At 36.6% G+C, this 17,918-nt stretch overlaps 2 protein-coding genes across 3 annotated transcripts in view; one reads left to right on the top strand and one right to left on the bottom strand.

The window, feature by feature from the left end:
• Window positions 1-14,833, top strand: part of Pli (E3 ubiquitin-protein ligase pellino) — a 51,640-nt gene extending 36,807 nt beyond the window's left edge. Inside the window, exons 4-10 of one of the 2 annotated variants that reach the window (XM_089706495.1) lie at window positions 3,900-4,094; window positions 6,218-6,397; window positions 8,183-8,290; window positions 8,836-8,992; window positions 9,791-9,971; window positions 11,388-11,520; window positions 11,821-14,833. In XM_089706495.1, the coding sequence (XP_089562621.1) occupies window positions 3,900-4,094; window positions 6,218-6,397; window positions 8,183-8,290; window positions 8,836-8,992; window positions 9,791-9,971; window positions 11,388-11,514 (948 nt within the window). In that variant the 3' untranslated portion in view covers window positions 11,515-11,520; window positions 11,821-14,833. Of the gene's footprint in view, window positions 1-3,899; window positions 4,095-6,217; window positions 6,398-8,182; window positions 8,291-8,835; window positions 8,993-9,790; window positions 10,903-11,387; window positions 11,521-11,820 lie in introns of those variants that run through there. The other variant, XM_089706493.1, reaches the window with a different exon arrangement.
• On the bottom strand, window positions 14,815-17,662 carry Wdr92 (dynein axonemal assembly factor 10). Its single transcript, XM_089706506.1, has 6 exons — window positions 17,261-17,662; window positions 16,985-17,112; window positions 16,621-16,838; window positions 16,241-16,363; window positions 15,818-15,930; window positions 14,815-15,389 (listed from the first exon to the last, which is right to left on the bottom strand). The coding sequence occupies exons 1-6, from the start codon at window positions 17,542-17,544 to the stop codon at window positions 15,182-15,184; spliced, it is 1,074 nt and encodes a 357-aa protein (XP_089562632.1). The 5' UTR covers window positions 17,545-17,662; the 3' UTR covers window positions 14,815-15,181.
• Between the last annotated feature and the right edge of the window lie 256 nt (window positions 17,663-17,918).

The following is a 17,918-nucleotide window of genomic DNA, read 5'->3' as shown; positions in this document are numbered from 1 at the left end:
TAAGTGATTTTATCTGAATCTATCATATAGATTACGACCTACTAGTTTCGTCTAGAGCAGGTAGAGTTTATTTAAAGATTTATCTGGTAGTTATTACTAAGTCATTGTCGGTGCTCGTAACTATTTGCCTATATATGCCCACAAATAGATGTAAGATTTGAATCGAAATTACGAGGTAGCTATTAGGTGTAGAGCCTTCTTAGTAACCTGATGTCTTTGTGTGAATGTACCATTACCAACCGTCTGCTTGTGAACTCAGTGAAGTCACGCATTGTATTGATATGCGATTCTATTCGCAATTTACGATTCCAAATAAATATACGATACAGTCGATTCGTTCTGCTATTTTTTGGTCTTTTTTGCTCGCCCTTGTACTTTGTTATGGCTTATGTAATTTATAGCGATATTAAATGGTTAACTTTTGGGGTAAGCCCTTCAGTTTATTTAAGTCTACACGATTACACAATGTTACCGCATGGTGTATAAAATGGAATTGCCAAAGATTTGCAAATGTCATATACATAAAAGGAACTTCTGCATCTCTTAACAATTAGAATAGGCGTAAGGAATGTCTCTGACATTTTATTTTATTATACTGGGAATAAAAAAAGGTAAATAAGTAATTGAAAAAAAAAACAAAACATTACAAATGCCTATGTAACCATGGCACGTTTCAAACGCGAGGCATTTAAACACCCTGGCATATTCATCCAAAGGTCACACGATCGATAGCACAAAATTTCACAAGTGCATTATGCAGGACTGAGCCATTCAACGTGGGTTTGCACCCCACGGCCATCGACGAGCTTTGGAGATTAGCGAGATTAACTATGAGTGATGTTTTCATTTAGTTCAGTGTATTTCTACATGATTTATGTTTATGGGATAGCTCGAAGGGACTTTATTGGTCTCAAAGAGCAATTTGACAATTGCAAGGCTATAATTAGGTAGGTAAGTTAGTCTAGGTTTTTCTTAATAATTGATATGAACAAATTATTTTTAATTCAATAAAGCTTTTACCTTAATCTGTACGTCGCGTTCTAATGAAATCATATCTTCTTATATATAAAAATGAATCGCAAAATGTGTTGGTAAGCGCATAACTCGAGAACAGCTGAACCGATTTCGATAATTCTTTTTTTATTATATTCCTTGAAGTACGAGGATGGTTCTTATGTAGAGAAAACGTAAATATGTACACGGGCGAAGCCGGGGCGGACCGCTAGTTTTAGATAAAAAATGCATGAAATACCCACATCGAATATAGCAAACACTCAAAATTTAAAACATTCGAATCTATTATTTTAATTTTTAAGAATTGCTATTCTTTACACTTTACCTTTAACACATAATATTATATCATAATAATCATCAACATAAACTTATAAATCTGTACGACAGTGTTATTTACAATCATACTGGGAGCTACGTTAACCGTTACTCAACCGCATGCGGCCGGCAATAAATCTGCATTTGAATGATTTGAATAGTAGGAGTTAAAAACCTCGCTATTGACAGCCAGTGATTAACTGCGTTTACACAGATCTAGCAATATCCTATACATAATGTATTGTGTTTTGTACTACTGCATCCTTGACTACCTTTTCATAAAAGGTTGTCAACATCTTCAAATGTAGTATTTCAAGTGTCAATATAAATATTAGCATGAGTTAAACACTACTATGTTAATTACTACTATGCCGTATTCACTGACTAGGTACATTCTTATTGATTTAATGAGTATAATGTAATCTGTAAAAGATGTTTGATTTATTATTGAAATTGCGAACATATGCAATTCTATGTAATGTAGGTACAGCAAAATGTTGGCACACGATCTGGCAATGAATGAAGAATTTAAAACAAGAAATGTTTACGATGATAATCACATCTATTCTATTTTAGGAGTACTAGCATAAACTATTGAATTAAGAAGAAAGGAGAAGTAAATTCGCATATGTTGACAAGATACCAAAACAAATTACATTTCCCAACGTGTAGAATTAACAAAGCTAAAAACAGTGTAATATTTATGGCTATTAAAATATATAATAAAATACCGGACAATTTCAAGGAACTACCAGTAAATTTTTTCAAAAATAAACTGACGAACTGGTTGATGGTGAAACAATTTTATGACATTGAAGAATTTATGACTTTTAAGTAGTGTAAACTGAATTGTGTGTGATAAGTGTGTGATATAATCGTGTTAATCGTAGTGCGTTCGCGTAATTGTGAAAATTGAATTGTGTGTACATTTAAATAATTAGACTAATCAACTTTCTTTTCAATATTTGCACACCCAATCAATGGGTAGAATGTATTAGCCACATAATATTGTAATTAAAAACATCTATAATTTGTAACTACATTCTTGCAAATAAATATAATTTGAATTTGAATTGTTTTTTGTTATGATTGAAGGTTAGTGGATACAAAGAAACGCATATAACAATCAATATTGGTTGTTTATTATTTCGGTCAATGATAAATAACTATTGGGATATGTTATAGTGTATTCCAGTGATCAATTTAGGTACCTACATGTTTATGTTTTTGTTCCTATGTTTCAGTTCTCTCTCTCTTTAATCACGATATATGTAGGTAGTAACGAAATAGCTTACGGTGCAAACAATTAATGTTACCTTCTTTCTAATTTTCGTTGCAATATTCATGATTTTAATAAACCGGAATAGATAAGACCGGCCTCCATCACCGACGCGTTCAGCTACGACCATGTCTTGAAGGCACAGTCGAGGTTAGTCGAGCTTCAATGCTTCATTAAGATCCAACCTAGATTTAATTAAAACCACAACAAAAGAACTTCTTCAAAATGTGAGCTTAAAAAGTTATGCGCCGAGACAACAACACAAGCTTCCGGTAAAGAAATATGAATTTGCGTAATTATTCCGTTTTAACAGAAGCGCTGCTTCGGCAATGAGCGTGCTGAATGTAAACGTTATCCATTATTCTTTTATGGAATTAAAACTTTTTAAATGGCTTTGTAATGTTGATAGAATTGACGTCCTTCCCTTTATGGAATACTGGACAAAATAACTCTTTGGGCTAATTTTGCTGAAGTTATTTGAAAAAGAATATACATGTAGAGTAGAATTTGATTTATTCATCGTTAATTCTCCTTAATTATTTTTGGATACATCCTTAAAAAGTGGACTATTATCAAAAGTTTTTAATTATTCCTTTGTGCCCTTCTAATATTCGCCTCTGCTGTCGAACTTGAAGCGACATTTGTCGGATATGACGTCGTCGATCATATCAATTACATCGTTACCGTGGTGAGGTGTGAAGCCTCAATGTTACCTCCCCAGGAAACTAGTAGAGCGGCGCATTCGTTCAGCGGAACTTAGTGATGTAACGCAACCTTCACACTCGCCGCTCATGTGAGCCAATTGCCTAAGAATCTGTTAAATTGTTCTTAGCTCGTATACGTTGAGTGTTTTGTTGTCACCTTTAATGGTAAACGTGGGAATGCCAGCACTTGTCTGGCCTTTTTGTGGACATTGATTTACATAATTAAAAGTTGGTAATGCTACTTGAAGTATTCATAAACGAGTATGCTCATGTACTTATCGAGATGGTATTTGAAATAGCCTTAAACTAGTCTTAGAGCTATTACGCACTGTCGACCAGTCGCCGGCGACTGTGACTTACTCCTGGACGACTGACGACTAAGTGCGCAAGCCCCTATTTAAACTATAGTAAGTCACAGTCGCCGGCGACTGAGTCGCCAGCGACTGGTCGACAGTGCGTAATAGCTCTACGATGTGGATTTATGACGTAACTAAAGCCTGCTCAGTGAGGCACAGCTTTGTACTAAGATTGTGTCCTTTAACTACATTTGTCACCAAGTTGTATAAACATGCATATTGTCCTTCCAGATCGGACGATCCTCCGAGTCCCCCATAGACTTCGTGGTGATGGACACAGTGGCGGGTGACAAAACGGGTGATACCAAGGTCCTGCAGAGCACCATATCGCGGTTCGCCTGCCGCATCATAGCGGACCGCAACGACGTGAATAACTGCCGCATTTACGCTGCCGGCTTTGACTCCTCGAGGAATATATTTCTTGGTGTAAGTAGCACTTTTTCAGAGTATATAGCAGGAAAGTTGGAGGGTTGGAACTAAAATTGTAATAACCAGTTAAGATTAGATTACTCTTTCATTCATAAATTGGAGTTTGGGAATTGAGTATTGACTCAAACAGGGAAAATAAAAGTTTTACATATTATATTCTTCACCAGTTTTACGTATATTATCTTATTGTAAGGAAAATAAATGCATGCATTTTGAAATCCCAGATTACGACATGTTTACCTGGACAGGGTAGGCAGTCCTACTTCTCGAGTTTGTATAGTTTTATGTTATCTAAAAGAAAAAAAAATCTCTTTTGTATTTAAAAATCTCTTTTGTATTTAAAAAAAACCTGTTATCGTTCAACATAAGTTATAAATTTCTTTCCATTCAAAAGAATGGCGCCATAGATTTTAACTCTTCAAAACTGTTGCTGTTACTTCTAATGATGTTAATTGTAAAACTGAGTCCGCTCTTTAATGTCGCTAACATGTCCCCGTCGCAGCGACTATGATTGCTAATGCTTACCATTACGTGACCGGTCGTAATACTTACTCTCACTGTCGTATAAAAATATTGAAACACCACTTTCGTCGAGTCGTTATCTCAATAGCAGTAAAGACCAAAATGGCAGGGACGTATCCCGTTTCTAAGCAAACGAAGTCCCTCCGAGGCAGGATATCGCGGTCTGTTTGCCGTATCATTGCAAACCACAATTACGCGGTCAGGGTTGGCTCCCTGGAGGTTTTGTTTGTTTATGATTGGATGGAATCGATTTTACAATGGGGAAAACAAACTTTCGGTCGACGAACTTGGTGTTGAAGTTGGTGTAAGAATGTATGAAAAAAAGTATATTTTGAAAGCCCAGAAGTTTTGCTAAGATTGAAATTATTATTATAGGCTATTCAACATACAGAGCTATTTTTACATATATTTTTTATTATTATTTTTGGCGATCGAGTTACATGTAATATAGGCTATTGTTACCCCTTATAACATCAAACATGCCAATTAAAGTCCCGTTATAATCTGTCCAGTCGCTTCGTGGAATTGGAGAAATATTCTGAAGATAAACTCAGCAACGGGTCTGACGATTTTGTCAAAACTTATATTATTATAGGAGCATTTTTTATCTAAATAATTGTATGGAATTTCCAGCAAAATATAATCTCATTTAACGAGAAGTGCCAGGCATTACCCAGTCATTACAGAAAAACCCCGGTTTGTTTCATATTGTATTTTATGTGTTTAAACTTTAGTTGATTGTGATACAAATAAAAAATAACAATTCAATATGTACAATTTTCTCTTTAATTTCCAAAGCTGAACAATGGTTACTTTATTACCTCGCCATATTACTCAAATATCTAGCCTTGAAACCAATTTAAGATTTCATCGTTCGAAATAAACTTATTAAAAAATTAACATGTTATTGTATACCTACGTGTATATCGATACGAGATCTGCAATAGCATAATGTGATATCCTATTACGTTAGTGGCCATTCATTTTAATTGCAAGGAAAATGCCAGATTAGTTATTATGTGAGAGACAATGCGGCGACCCTCCCTTGACAAAGACCTTTGATATAATATACAATGAGACAATAGATTTTTTTTCATAATCCAAATCCACAGCGCTTAGTTACATTGTAGGTTGAATCGTGAAGTTAATTAATGTTGATAATGGATTTACGTTTTAGAATGCGGCAGTTGCATTTGAGTTATGGGAAGGTTAATGAAAGAGCATTTTAATTAAACGATAGTGGGTCATCGAATCTTATTAAAAAGAGAAATTAATAGTGTTCACTTATTATAGTTCAATTTGTCCTTGACTGAGATTCTTAGTCCTATTTATGTTTTTATTTAACTCTTACTCCTAATACTATTATGTCTATACTTTCAAATTCTATAACCAAAGAATTTGAAAGTACAGACATCTGTTATTCCATAAAGTAAAGGACACATCAAGTGATTATTATATTAATAAATCGTATTATACTGTATCATTGTTAGTTTTGGAAATCAATATTGTTACTAATTAATTCTAAACAGTAAATTGAGAAGGTTCTACTTACTTCTACTTTACTTCTACATCAATTAATTTAAATTAACATATTGCAGGAGAAAGCGACAAAATGGTCAGAGAACCACGAGATAGACGGTCTGACCACGAACGGTGTGCTCATAATGCACCCGCGTGGCGACTTCTGCGGCGGCAGCGCGACATGTGGCCCGTGGCGCGAGACCTCAGTGGGTGGGGCTGTGTTCTCGTTACGGGAGAGCCGATCCGCTCAACAGAAGGTAAGGAACTAGTGGCTTTACTTGCAGGGGACATGTTCGAAGGCGAAGAAATGGTCAGAGAACCACGAGATATACAATCTGACCACGAACGGTGTGCTGATAATGCCGGTTGCATTATCGCAGCGACTATTAAAAGTTCATGAAAAAAATGGCCAAACATGCATTGAAATTAACACCTTATTTCATGGCAGTTATGTGGAACGTCTATTATACAGGGTGTAATCGTTAAGTGTGCACAGGCGATTTTTCCGTAATTATTACAGATAACAAAAAACTTTAAACTGATATCGAAAGTACTTGACCTAATGAGTAAAATTGCGGTAATAAATTTTGAAAAATAAATCTAGAAATATCAAAAAAATTATCTTTAAACCCTCCCATACATTAAGTATGAAATATGAATATCCCATATACATTTAATATGAAAGATTTTAGCTTTCTTTTTCTTTTTTGGTTTTCTGCTTTAATTACTTCGCAAATTTGAAGTGGCATTTTCCACGCTTTTTCCAGACATTTCCCTGGCATTTTCCAGTTATTTTCCGGGATTTTCCCAGACATTTTCCGGATATTTCTCAGGCATTTTCCGATGATTTTCCAGGCATTTTCCGGATATTTTCCGGACATTTTCAAGCATGTTCCGGACATTTTCACGCATTTACCGTATATTTTCCGGACATTTTCACGCATTTTCCGGATATTTTCCAGGCATTTTCCAGGGATTTTCCACGGTTTTTCCAGAAACTTCCACGCATTTTCCGAGCATTTCCCAGGCATTTTCCGGGAATTTCCCAGGCATTTTCCGAGCACTTCCCGGGGATTTTCCAGGCATTTTCCACGCTTCTCCTGGACATTTTCACGCATTTTCCGGATATTTTCCGGACATTTTCACGCATTTTCCGGACATTTTCCAGGCATTTTCCAGGGCTTTCCAAGAAATTTTCCGGGGATTTTCCGAGCATTTTCCGGGGATTTTCCAGACAGTTACAGGTTATGTCAGGGAAATGTCCGGAAAATGCCTGGAAAATATCTGGGAAATACCCGGAAAATGCGTGAAAGTGTCCGGAAAATGCGTGGAAATCCCTGGAAAATCCCCGGAAAATGCCTGGGAAATGTCCAGAAAATGTCCGGAAAATTCCCGGAAAATGCGGTTATGTCAGGGAAATGTCCGGAAAATGCCTGGAAAATATCTGGGAAATACCCGGAAAATGCGTGAAAGTGTCCGGAAAATGCGTGGAAATCCCTGGAAAATCCCCGGAAAATGCCTGGGAAATGTCCAGAAAATGTCCGGAAAATTCCCGGAAAATGCGTGAAAATGTCCGGAAAAACGTGGAAAATGTCACTTCAAATTTGCGAAGTAATTAAAGCAGAAAACCAAAAAAAGAAAAAGAAAGCTAAAATCTTTCATATTAAATGTATATGGGATATTCATATTTCATACTTAATGTATGGGAGGTTTTAAAGATAATTTTTTCGATATTTCTCGATTTATTTTTAAAAATTTATTACCGCAATTTTACTCATTAGGTTAAGTACTTTCGATATCAGTTTAAAGTTTTTTGTTATCTGTAATACTTACGGAAAAATCGCCTGTGCACACTTAACGATTACACCCTGTATAGCTTATTTAAAAACTCTGCCTAATACACGCGAAAGCAGAGTTTTGTTTCAGACAGTCGTTTATTGTAGGTTAATTTTCTTATAGCTTCATCAACATATTAATAGACCATCCAAAGCTAAAAAAGTATTATTTTTCGTAACATTTACACTGTTATTAATTTATTTCAGGGCTTACCATGTCAGGCGGAGACAAATGTACTGAGAGACGGGACAATGATAGATTTGTGTGGAGCTACACTACTATGGAGAAGCGCTGAGGGACTCAAAAATTCACCGGTACTTAATTATTTTTAACTATTTTTATACATTTATCGAAATAATATTTTTTATTTTGTCACTTTATTGTTCAATCAGAGTCTCTTAGTCAATTAATCTTCCATACTAATTTTTTCTTCGTGATAGAGGAATTTTTTTTAAAACTTTATTCCAAGTGAAAACTGCAAAATTTGAAAAAATTGTTTTGGTCCAAATAAAGTACCTTCCTTATTTCATTTGTAATAAATTCATGATCACATAATACAATGTACATGTATGTATCCACGGGTTGATTTTCTTTTTAGCAAAATGTTCCATTCTTTGCCAGACTGAGAAGAACAATTTACTTCCAAATTGCACCTCTTATGTTTTGAATAAATCGAAAATCATGTACTATATATAATCCATATTAACAATTTTAGACGAAACGCGACCTAGAAGCGCGGGTTGATTTTCTTTTTAGCAAAATGTTTCATTCTTTGCCCGACTGAGAAGAACAATTACCTCTTATGTTTTGAATAAACCGAAAATCATGTACTATATATAATCCATATTAACAATTTTAGACGAAACGCGACCTAGAAGCGCTAGTGGACGAGCTGAACGCCGGCCGGCCGCAGTGCCCCGTCGGGCTGAACACGCTGGTGATACCGCGCAAGCTGTCCACCGCGCACCAGGACCTCAACCAGCCGTACGTGTACCTCAACTGCGGGCACGTGCAAGGTAAATAGCAAAAAAAAAGAAAAAAAAATGGATTTTTGAAGTGAAAACTTCTTTAGCGGCGTTGAGCACTTTTTCTGTAATGGGTATAAAATGTTAAACTAGCGACAGGACACGTGACCTGATCGAAAAAACGTAAGACGGATACCATTCCAAAATATCAAACATGCTCAACGTTAATAATCAAGTTTTCACTTCTGCCGGCACTCCCGGAGTGCAACCCGTCTTTTTTTTAAGAGTTACCGAAGGTTAAACGGTATCGTGATAAGTAGACAGTTTAAATTTTCACAGATGATCTATTTTTTACACCGCATAACAATAAATAATGAAAAAATAAAGTTAAGCAACGGTTGGCGCGGTCATAAATTGGATGGGTGAATTTTTTTTTGCAGAACATTCGATGCTCGTAATCCACACGGCACACCGTCGCGAGTCTGACTCGTACTCGACTGATTTAAAATTTTTGTTTTTTTAATTTTTTTGCAGAACATTCAATGTGCGCAACCAAGTCACATTAGTGTCGCGAATCAGTCTCGCAATTGCCCAATGCATACGAAATTTTAATAAGAAAATCTGCATTTGGCCGATTTTTAATTCGATTTTTGAAGTGAAAACTTCTTTAGCGGCGTTGGGTATAAAATCTTAAATTCGCGTCAGGACATGTGACCTGATCGAAAAAGCGTAAGACGGATGGATATCAAACATGCTCAACGTTAATAATCAAGTTTTCACTTCTGCCGGCACTCCCGGAGTGCAACCCGTCTTTTTTTTAAAATAATATGTCTATATAATAATTTGCAGGCGAGCACTCGTGGGGCGCGGAGGGCAGCGAGACGGGCGTGCGCCGCTGCCCCATGTGCATGACGGCCGGGCCCGTGGTGCGCGTGTGCATGGGCATCGAGCCCGCGTTCTACGTGGACGCCGGCCCGCCCACCTACGCGTTCAACCCGTGCGGACACATGGCGTCCGAGCGGACTGTCAAGTGAGTGTGTTGTTTGTGTACTAGCTGTGCATGACGGCCGGGCCCGTGGTGCGCGTGTGCATGGGCATCGAGCCCGCGTTCTACGTGGACGCCGGCCCGCCCACCTACGCGTTCAACCCGTGCGGACACATGGCGTCCGAGCGGACTGTCAAGTGAGTGTGTTGTTTGTGTACTAGCTGTGCATGACGGCCGGGCCCGTGGTGCGCGTGTGCATGGGCATCGAGCCCGCGTTCTACGTGGACGCCGGCCCGCCCACCTACGCGTTCAACCCGTGCGGACACATGGCGTCCGAGCGGACTGTCAAGTGAGTGTGTTGTTTGTGTACTAGCTGTGCATGACGGCCGGGCCCGTGGTGCGCGTGTGCATGGGCATCGAGCCCGCGTTCTACGTGGACGCCGGCCCGCCCACCTACGCGTTCAACCCGTGCGGACACATGGCGTCCGAGCGGACTGTCAAGTGAGTGTGTTGTTTGTGTACTAGCTGTGCATGACGGCCGGGCCCGTGGTGCGCGTGTGCATGGGCATCGAGCCCGCGTTCTACGTGGACGCCGGCCCGCCCACCTACGCGTTCAACCCGTGCGGACACATGGCGTCCGAGCGGACTGTCAAGTGAGTGTGTTGTTTGTGTACTAGCTGTGCATGACGGCCGGGCCCGTGGTGCGCGTGTGCATGGGCATCGAGCCCGCGTTCTACGTGGACGCCGGCCCGCCCACCTACGCGTTCAACCCGTGCGGACACATGGCGTCCGAGCGGACTGTCAAGTGAGTGTGTTGTTTGTGTACTAGCTGTGCATGACGGCCGGGCCCGTGGTGCGCGTGTGCATGGGCATCGAGCCCGCGTTCTACGTGGACGCCGGCCCGCCCACCTACGCGTTCAACCCGTGCGGACACATGGCGTCCGAGCGGACTGTCAAGTGAGTGTGTTGTTTGTGTACTAGCTGTGCATGACGGCCGGGCCCGTGGTGCGCGTGTGCATGGGCATCGAGCCCGCGTTCTACGTGGACGCCGGCCCGCCCACCTACGCGTTCAACCCGTGCGGACACATGGCGTCCGAGCGGACTGTCAAGTGAGTGTGTTGTTTGTGTACTAGCTGTGCCTCGCGATTTTACCTTGGTCTGAAATATAATAAATACTATCCTTATCCTATGCAACATGTTATAAACCTTATCTATATAGGTACATATTAAAAAATTCCCATCAAAATCTGTTGTGTAGTTTTAAAGTTTCAAGGACGGATATACAATGTGTTTCGTCAAATGTGTTGGTCAACATAAAAGTCTAGATAAGCTCGATTAGTCAGGTTATTTATTTTCGATTCAAAGTCATTGCAAGAAATATATTTCTTTGAAACGTTAACTTGTTCGATTATACAAGAAAAATGGTTTTCCTACATTTTAATATAATGAACGTGTCACCAGATACTGGGCGAGCGTAGACATACCGCACGGCACGAACGGCTTCCACGCGATCTGCCCGTTCTGCGCGGCGCCGCTGCAGGGCACGCCCGGATACGTGCGGCTCATCTTCCAGGACAACCTCGACTGAGTGAAGGTATGTATACCACGCACACATACGCGACCATGTAGCAAATAAGCACGCATAGAGGTACACTCCTATATAACACACGCATACATGCGCGCCTGTACCACACATGCACGCACACACGCGCGCCTTTATCACACACACACACACACAAGCGCATAGAGGTACACAGTACATGACTAAATCACACACGCACGTATGGTACATACCTTTGCCACAGACACACCTCTACATACATACGCCCGAGCATATTATGTGCATGCACATATTGAAATACATAAATTAAAGTAATTTTATTTTAATTTGCAGATTCGCAGATGTGCGATACGAACGAATAATGAAGGAAACATCAATGTGTGACGAGACAGCGACGTAGTTCGGTGTAACTATATTTTGTTTCGGTTATGGGGCCCTACGACTTTTGAGGGCACATTCATGACTGCGTTAGTTCACTAACAGCTAAATTTTGTACCAAATACCGATTCATGTATATGGAATCTCATTTGTTTACTAAATCCTATTTTGATGTTTATATGTATTCAAGTTTATTTTCATTCTCCCCATATACGCCGAAGGATGCTTTGGTAAATGAAGTAAGAAGTGTAACGAATAAAGTACAAACAATACTTGCCTTGTATTTAAAGCGCTTTGCGCCGTTTTCCCGTCGCATTCACCGATAAATGGTACAACATTGTAAATACCAAAAGCATCCCGTTATTTCGATACACTTTTTAGTTTTATGAAGTTCGGATGAATATATTTTAGGGCCGATTTTTCAATGCTTGGATAAAACTTATCCGTCCAATAAAGTATTACACGATAATATTAAAATGTCACGTAAACTGTCAAATACGGGCAATTAGAATACGTTTTTAAAATGGTAGTTTTATACATTATTCAACGAATAAGTTTTATCCAAGCATTGAAAAATCGGCCCTAAATAGTATATTTTTTCATGTTAACACGGTAACGGAACGATTTGTGATGTTCCTAATTAATGTATTTTTTTGTCCCCATATTGAATAATGTAGGTAATGATATCGGCGTGTTCGACTAACGAAATATTTATTTAAGAGTCAACGTTGTAAGATAAAATTTGATAATAAGATAATTTAAAGCTTTGTATATTGCTGTGAAGAATTTATAGGCGATCACATCATATACAATCAATGCTATAAAACTAATCGTGATTTTTTTTTTCTTTTCAATGATAGTAATTGCAATCGATTATAATGGATATAGAGAAAAAAAATGGTATAATAATGAAATGTAAATATGACTGTTCATTTAATTTATGTTCGGTTTTCGTAATGTGGCTTCGTCGGTTTAAGTGATGTTAGTTTTAGAATCCTTTAGCATTTGTTTCCATTTAGTTTATGCGATAGTTTCAATACATATTGAACTATAATTTACTAGTTATAAAACAATAATAGTCAATCACATGCAAATACAAAAATATTGATTTACAAAAACATGGATTACACTATAAGACGCTTTTTAACAATTTCTAATCCGTGTTATTTCCATAGCTACTTTCATGTTTTTGTGAATAAAAATATATGTTTGTGCGTTAAAAATGTTTATTTTTGTGTCAGTGATTTAATTACAAATAATGATGAAATGGTCTATGATGTGAAATATGTATGTATAAGAATGTTTCCCATAAAGCGAAGGGAGTTCAAAAGAGGTTATATATTTTTATAATTAAAAAAGCAGCCTCGAATAAACATGCATTGTAATTTTGACTGTAATTTGCACTGTACTGTGATTATAATAATTATATTCTTTATCATACATGATTTTAATAATTTCTATCTATACAGGGTGTCCCACTGTCGGTATTCTAAGCTCAATGGAGGTTTAAGTTTTGCATACGCTGAGTACGTAAAAAATACATATAAGATTCCAGATGCATTTTTTTTTTCAAATAGATGAATTCTAAACACTCTTTGTGTACACCCCTAACAAGCAACCCGGCCAACATTGCCCGTGAGCTATCGTTTAAGAACTTTAAGATTATGTTTTCATAGACAAAATGCTCACATTAGCGTATCGTTATAAATGCCGGCTGTGCGAAGCTAGCGAAGAAAACATGAATTTTAAGGAAAAATTTAGCAAGATTTTGGCGTCATTTTGTTGTTTAAGTATTTTTTACGTGATCAGTGTATGCAAAACTACAAGTCCCTTCCCGCTTAGTGTACCGATAGTGGGACACCCTGTATTAGTACAGGTATAATTTCTCAATATGTGAGTTGAGAAATACCTACAATAATACATTAGCAGTTCTCATTATTGTTAAACTTGAAGAATTGTGCCTACATCATTTTGAAATTTATAATTCTCTAATTAATTAATCTTTTATAATAATTTATTTGGATCTCAATTTCAGGTTTACAGTTTGATTTGCGTTAATACATGCCCTAGTTAAAAATTGTAAATTATTGTAAGTTTATAGAGGGTAGACGGTAAAAGTTTACAAAATTGGAAACAATTAGTTTTTGTACAATTTGAATCCACTAGCTGTAGTCGGCAGTTAATATAGAGATCATTCGGTAAGGCTTCATTTTTGGCCGTAATATAATCTGTATGGGTAGTCACTTATATAATTTTTTGTATTTTTCATGTTAATATGTTAAAATCTGCAATGATGTAATTTTGTAAGGGATCGTAACTATCAGAGCAAACGGGACAATTAGCCTTAGCGGATATTTATCTACACGTTGGGCGAAGAGATTGAAAACGTGGAAATTTTGACAAGTTTTTTGAAAGAAACATCACTTTGATCGCATTGAATCTCTTTGCTAGCTTATAGATAACGTGTCTTATACAATAACAATAATAATATGTTTAAAGCAAAAAGTGATAGTAACATTACATTGTACCTTAGTGTATTATATTGACCTTTCCTGAAGTTATAGAATATATTGTCATTAAATCTACCTTCAATTTAGTGTTCATTTAGCTTATAATGAAATACTTTGTCTGTTTTACGCTTCAATGTGTTAAAGATTTCCGTTTGAATATTTAGCATTATCAGTTAAGTGTGGGCTAAGTGTCACTTACGTATAAGTGTATCGGCTTGGATTATGAAATAATTAAAACTTAGTTGTATGTAATAATAATCCCAAGCTTTGGTCGCTTTACGGAAGAATAACAAGACAAAGTTACAAGTAAACTCAGTATGGCTATTTGACCACGGCTTAACCCACGACAAACCAACTGCTCTGACGTTAGTCTAAAATAAGAACTGAATGCTAGCCTTAATTTTATTTATGATAAGTGCTAAGATACAATAAAACGCTCTTTTGAGTTAGAAAATTGACATGTTGTTTTATTTGCTTCAATAACAAAATACACACTCTGTGCTCTATTACAAAGCTCTATAGTTTATAATAATAAGTCATATAGCTTACATAATTAAACTGTAATTATAATTTAAGGAACATCTTAAAATGTACAAGCGACACGAGTTTCGTGTATCTGTACCTACTTTAAAAGTAAGCATAAAAATAAACTTAAGTAATTCTCACAATTCGCATTTTAATTTAACGACAATATCCATTTTTTGAAGTCATTTTGCAATGCTGTTTGGTGCATTCAAGATAAGGCCACTTAGAAGGACTCATATTTTTTTAACTTATCCATCTCAATTGTCAAATATATAAAAAAATTAATGTAAATTCAGCTTCGTAGTGACTAAAACCCTAACATACTGGTCATACGCCGTAGCTACAGCCAGACCGAAGTGATCCCTGTTCCAATCCCAAGCGTTTATCGGCTGAGAGCTGATCACCATGCGTTGTAAGCGATTCAATTTACCGGGAACTCCAATAGCCACGCCTTGAGAATCGACGTGGTAGCGTTGCTCTGGATATTCACTAAAATATTATTAATCTTAATAAATAAATGACGCAACTTCATTTGCTCCAAAAAAATATATTTTTTTCCCGCTTCTGTAATGTTTTATTTACTCATCAGAATACTACGATTAACGAGCTAATGCTATGCTAACGAGCTAATTACGAGCGCTTGCAAACTCACGACGCCACGCGTTTTTAATATTATGTAGTTATCAAATGAAATATTAATATATTGAATAGTGACAAAATCAAATTTCTATGGCTCATGTCTTATTCTAATGTATTAAACTTAAATTAGGTACTGTAAAGTTTCATCTAAATCTGTCCAGTAGTTTTTTCGTTGGAGAATAGCAAACATACATCCATCCCTCCTCACAAACTAGCATTTATAATATTACATTACGTTTATGTAGAATGACTTATAATATTTTGAAGTCAATACTTACTACTTCCACAATGAAACATGTCCATTGCCAGCACAAGTGATAAACAAGTCACGATTTTGTGGTAAATGTCGAGCCACCCATATTGTACCACTCTTGATAGTATTATCTAGCACCTAGAAATTCATTTAATAAGTACTCTTATTGCGAGTAAAAATAAAAAAAAAACATAGTATATATAGCCATGTTGAGGTTTTATTTTGTTAAGCTTTTTTTAAAGATTTTTTCCTGATTAGATATATCTAATATAAAATTGAATTAAATGTGTTGCAATTCGTAAAACTCGAGAAAGGCTCGACTAATATGACTAATTTTTTAAATGTTTTTCTTGAGGAACAAGGAAGGTTCTTTTGGAGAGTAAACACGAAAATGGGACAATAGAGCAGAACAATGTCTGCAGGGGCAGATAGTTAATTATAAACTTACCTGTGCAAAACCTTTAGTGGGATTCTGTGTTCTAACATCAAACACATGAAATTTCCCTTCCAAGGTAGTCGCTACTAATTTGTTCATTGGAATGTCCTTACGATCAAATTCTGCACAGCATACCTTTAAAAAATTTCAATGTCTGATATTATACAATTATCTATTTCATTTTAATATCGAAAGACAATTTGTAAAAATTAATAAACATTCTTATTAACATGCAAGTAAAAAGTAAATATTATTTGTTTAAAACTCAAAATTTAAATATTTTTTCATTCAACTAGATCTCTTAAGAAGCACTTTAAAATAGTTGAAATATATAATTTAATATTTGCATAGCATGCTTAATCAATTAACATAGGTCTTTACATAGAACTAACCCCATTTCTTAAATTGCATTCCCATCTCAAAGACATTGTGCGCAGGTCAAACATTTTCAAATCACCATTATCATAACCAGCCGTAACAATTCTTTCTGCATCATTGAATGAGTTACCAAATGCCACAGCCCAACAATCTCTTTTTGTCTCTCCTTTTGCTGGTTGCATGTTGGCAACTGGCTTACCCTTTTGCCGAGGATCCCAAACTTTGACAGTTCCTATTTAGAAAAAAAATTCATACTGTACCTTCTGCTAATTACATTATCAGTAATAAACATACTAAAATGCAAAATTAATTTGATCATTCTACATAAGTAGATTAATTTAAATGTTGATGTGTAATATTATTGACATATTTTTTTACCATCTCGACTTCCGGTTACAATTTCAGGAGCTCCACAATTAACAATATTGCCACCAATGCCATCTATTGAATTAATTATATCTGAGTGTTCTTTTGTTATGTATACTTGGCAACTTTTTTCAAGATCCCTGTATAAAAATTAAATATATTATGTTAGTTTATGGATAAAAATGTGGTTGTTAGCTAGTAGCTACTTACAGAAGGTTATTAAAACAAAGCAAGTCCTATAGGAAATGTGACTTTAACTAATGAATTTGAAACAAATTAATATATTACCATATTTCTAAGGTACCCTTGAAGTCACCAGTAGCAAGCCGTCGTTCAACATCACTGCTAGCTCCAAACGTACAGCACTTATAAGAATTTGGACGTTCTATCTCCTTTACTTTCTTTATTTCACCAGATGTTATTTCAAATATTTCAATTGTACCACTTCCTTTAGGTAAAGATCCTATAACAACAAATTTCGCCGAACAAGGAATCCACTTGCAATCGAATAAGGAATGATCAAGATTATGTTCTATGTGAGTTATAATTTGAGGCGTATCTGGGTTCTCCATATTTATGTATCTCTTAATCTATCGTGTAATCGAACAATTAAAAATTAAATATGAAACATGAAATAACCTAGCAATCACAAACAAATTCATCGTTGCTATGGAAACCCTCTATATTACTATACTCTTTGATGGAAACTGTAATGATTAATGAATGACAGTTGAGTTGTCAATGAAAAACTAAAAAAAGTCGAAAATGTCTGTCTCTCGGAGCAATTAACAAGCCTGGAGAAGTAACAATTAATTGAACGTTTCTTATATAGTGGCTCTCTTTTATTCAATACCCTAATTAATGCGATAGAAAGAGACAACACACTGTTATCTGCTTGGCATTCAAATCCACATGTAGCCACTTTTTGTTCTAAAAAGGTAGTGCT

Source organism: Colias philodice, chromosome 18 (assembly GCF_061535455.1).
Source record: "Colias philodice isolate Cphi_HAF_F1 chromosome 18, ilColPhil1 Martin Lab GWU primary, whole genome shotgun sequence".
In the NCBI taxonomy this organism is placed as follows: Eukaryota; Metazoa; Arthropoda; class Insecta; order Lepidoptera; family Pieridae; genus Colias; species Colias philodice.
Note: the sequence above shows the minus strand (reverse complement) of the source record. Positions and strands in the feature narration are given on the sequence as shown.

Coding starts and splice junctions, on each gene's coding strand:
- Wdr92 (XM_089706506.1), bottom strand. CDS start 17,544: ATGGAGAACCCAGATACGCCTCAAATTATAACTCACATAGAACATAAT. Junction 16,839..16,984: donor TGTAACCGGAAGTCGAGATG/GTAAAAAAATAT, acceptor TTTTCTAAATAG/GAACTGTCAAAGTTTGGGAT. Junction 15,390..15,817: donor CATGTTTCATTGTGGAAGTA/GTAAGTATTGAC, acceptor ATAATATTTTAG/TGAATATCCAGAGCAACGCT.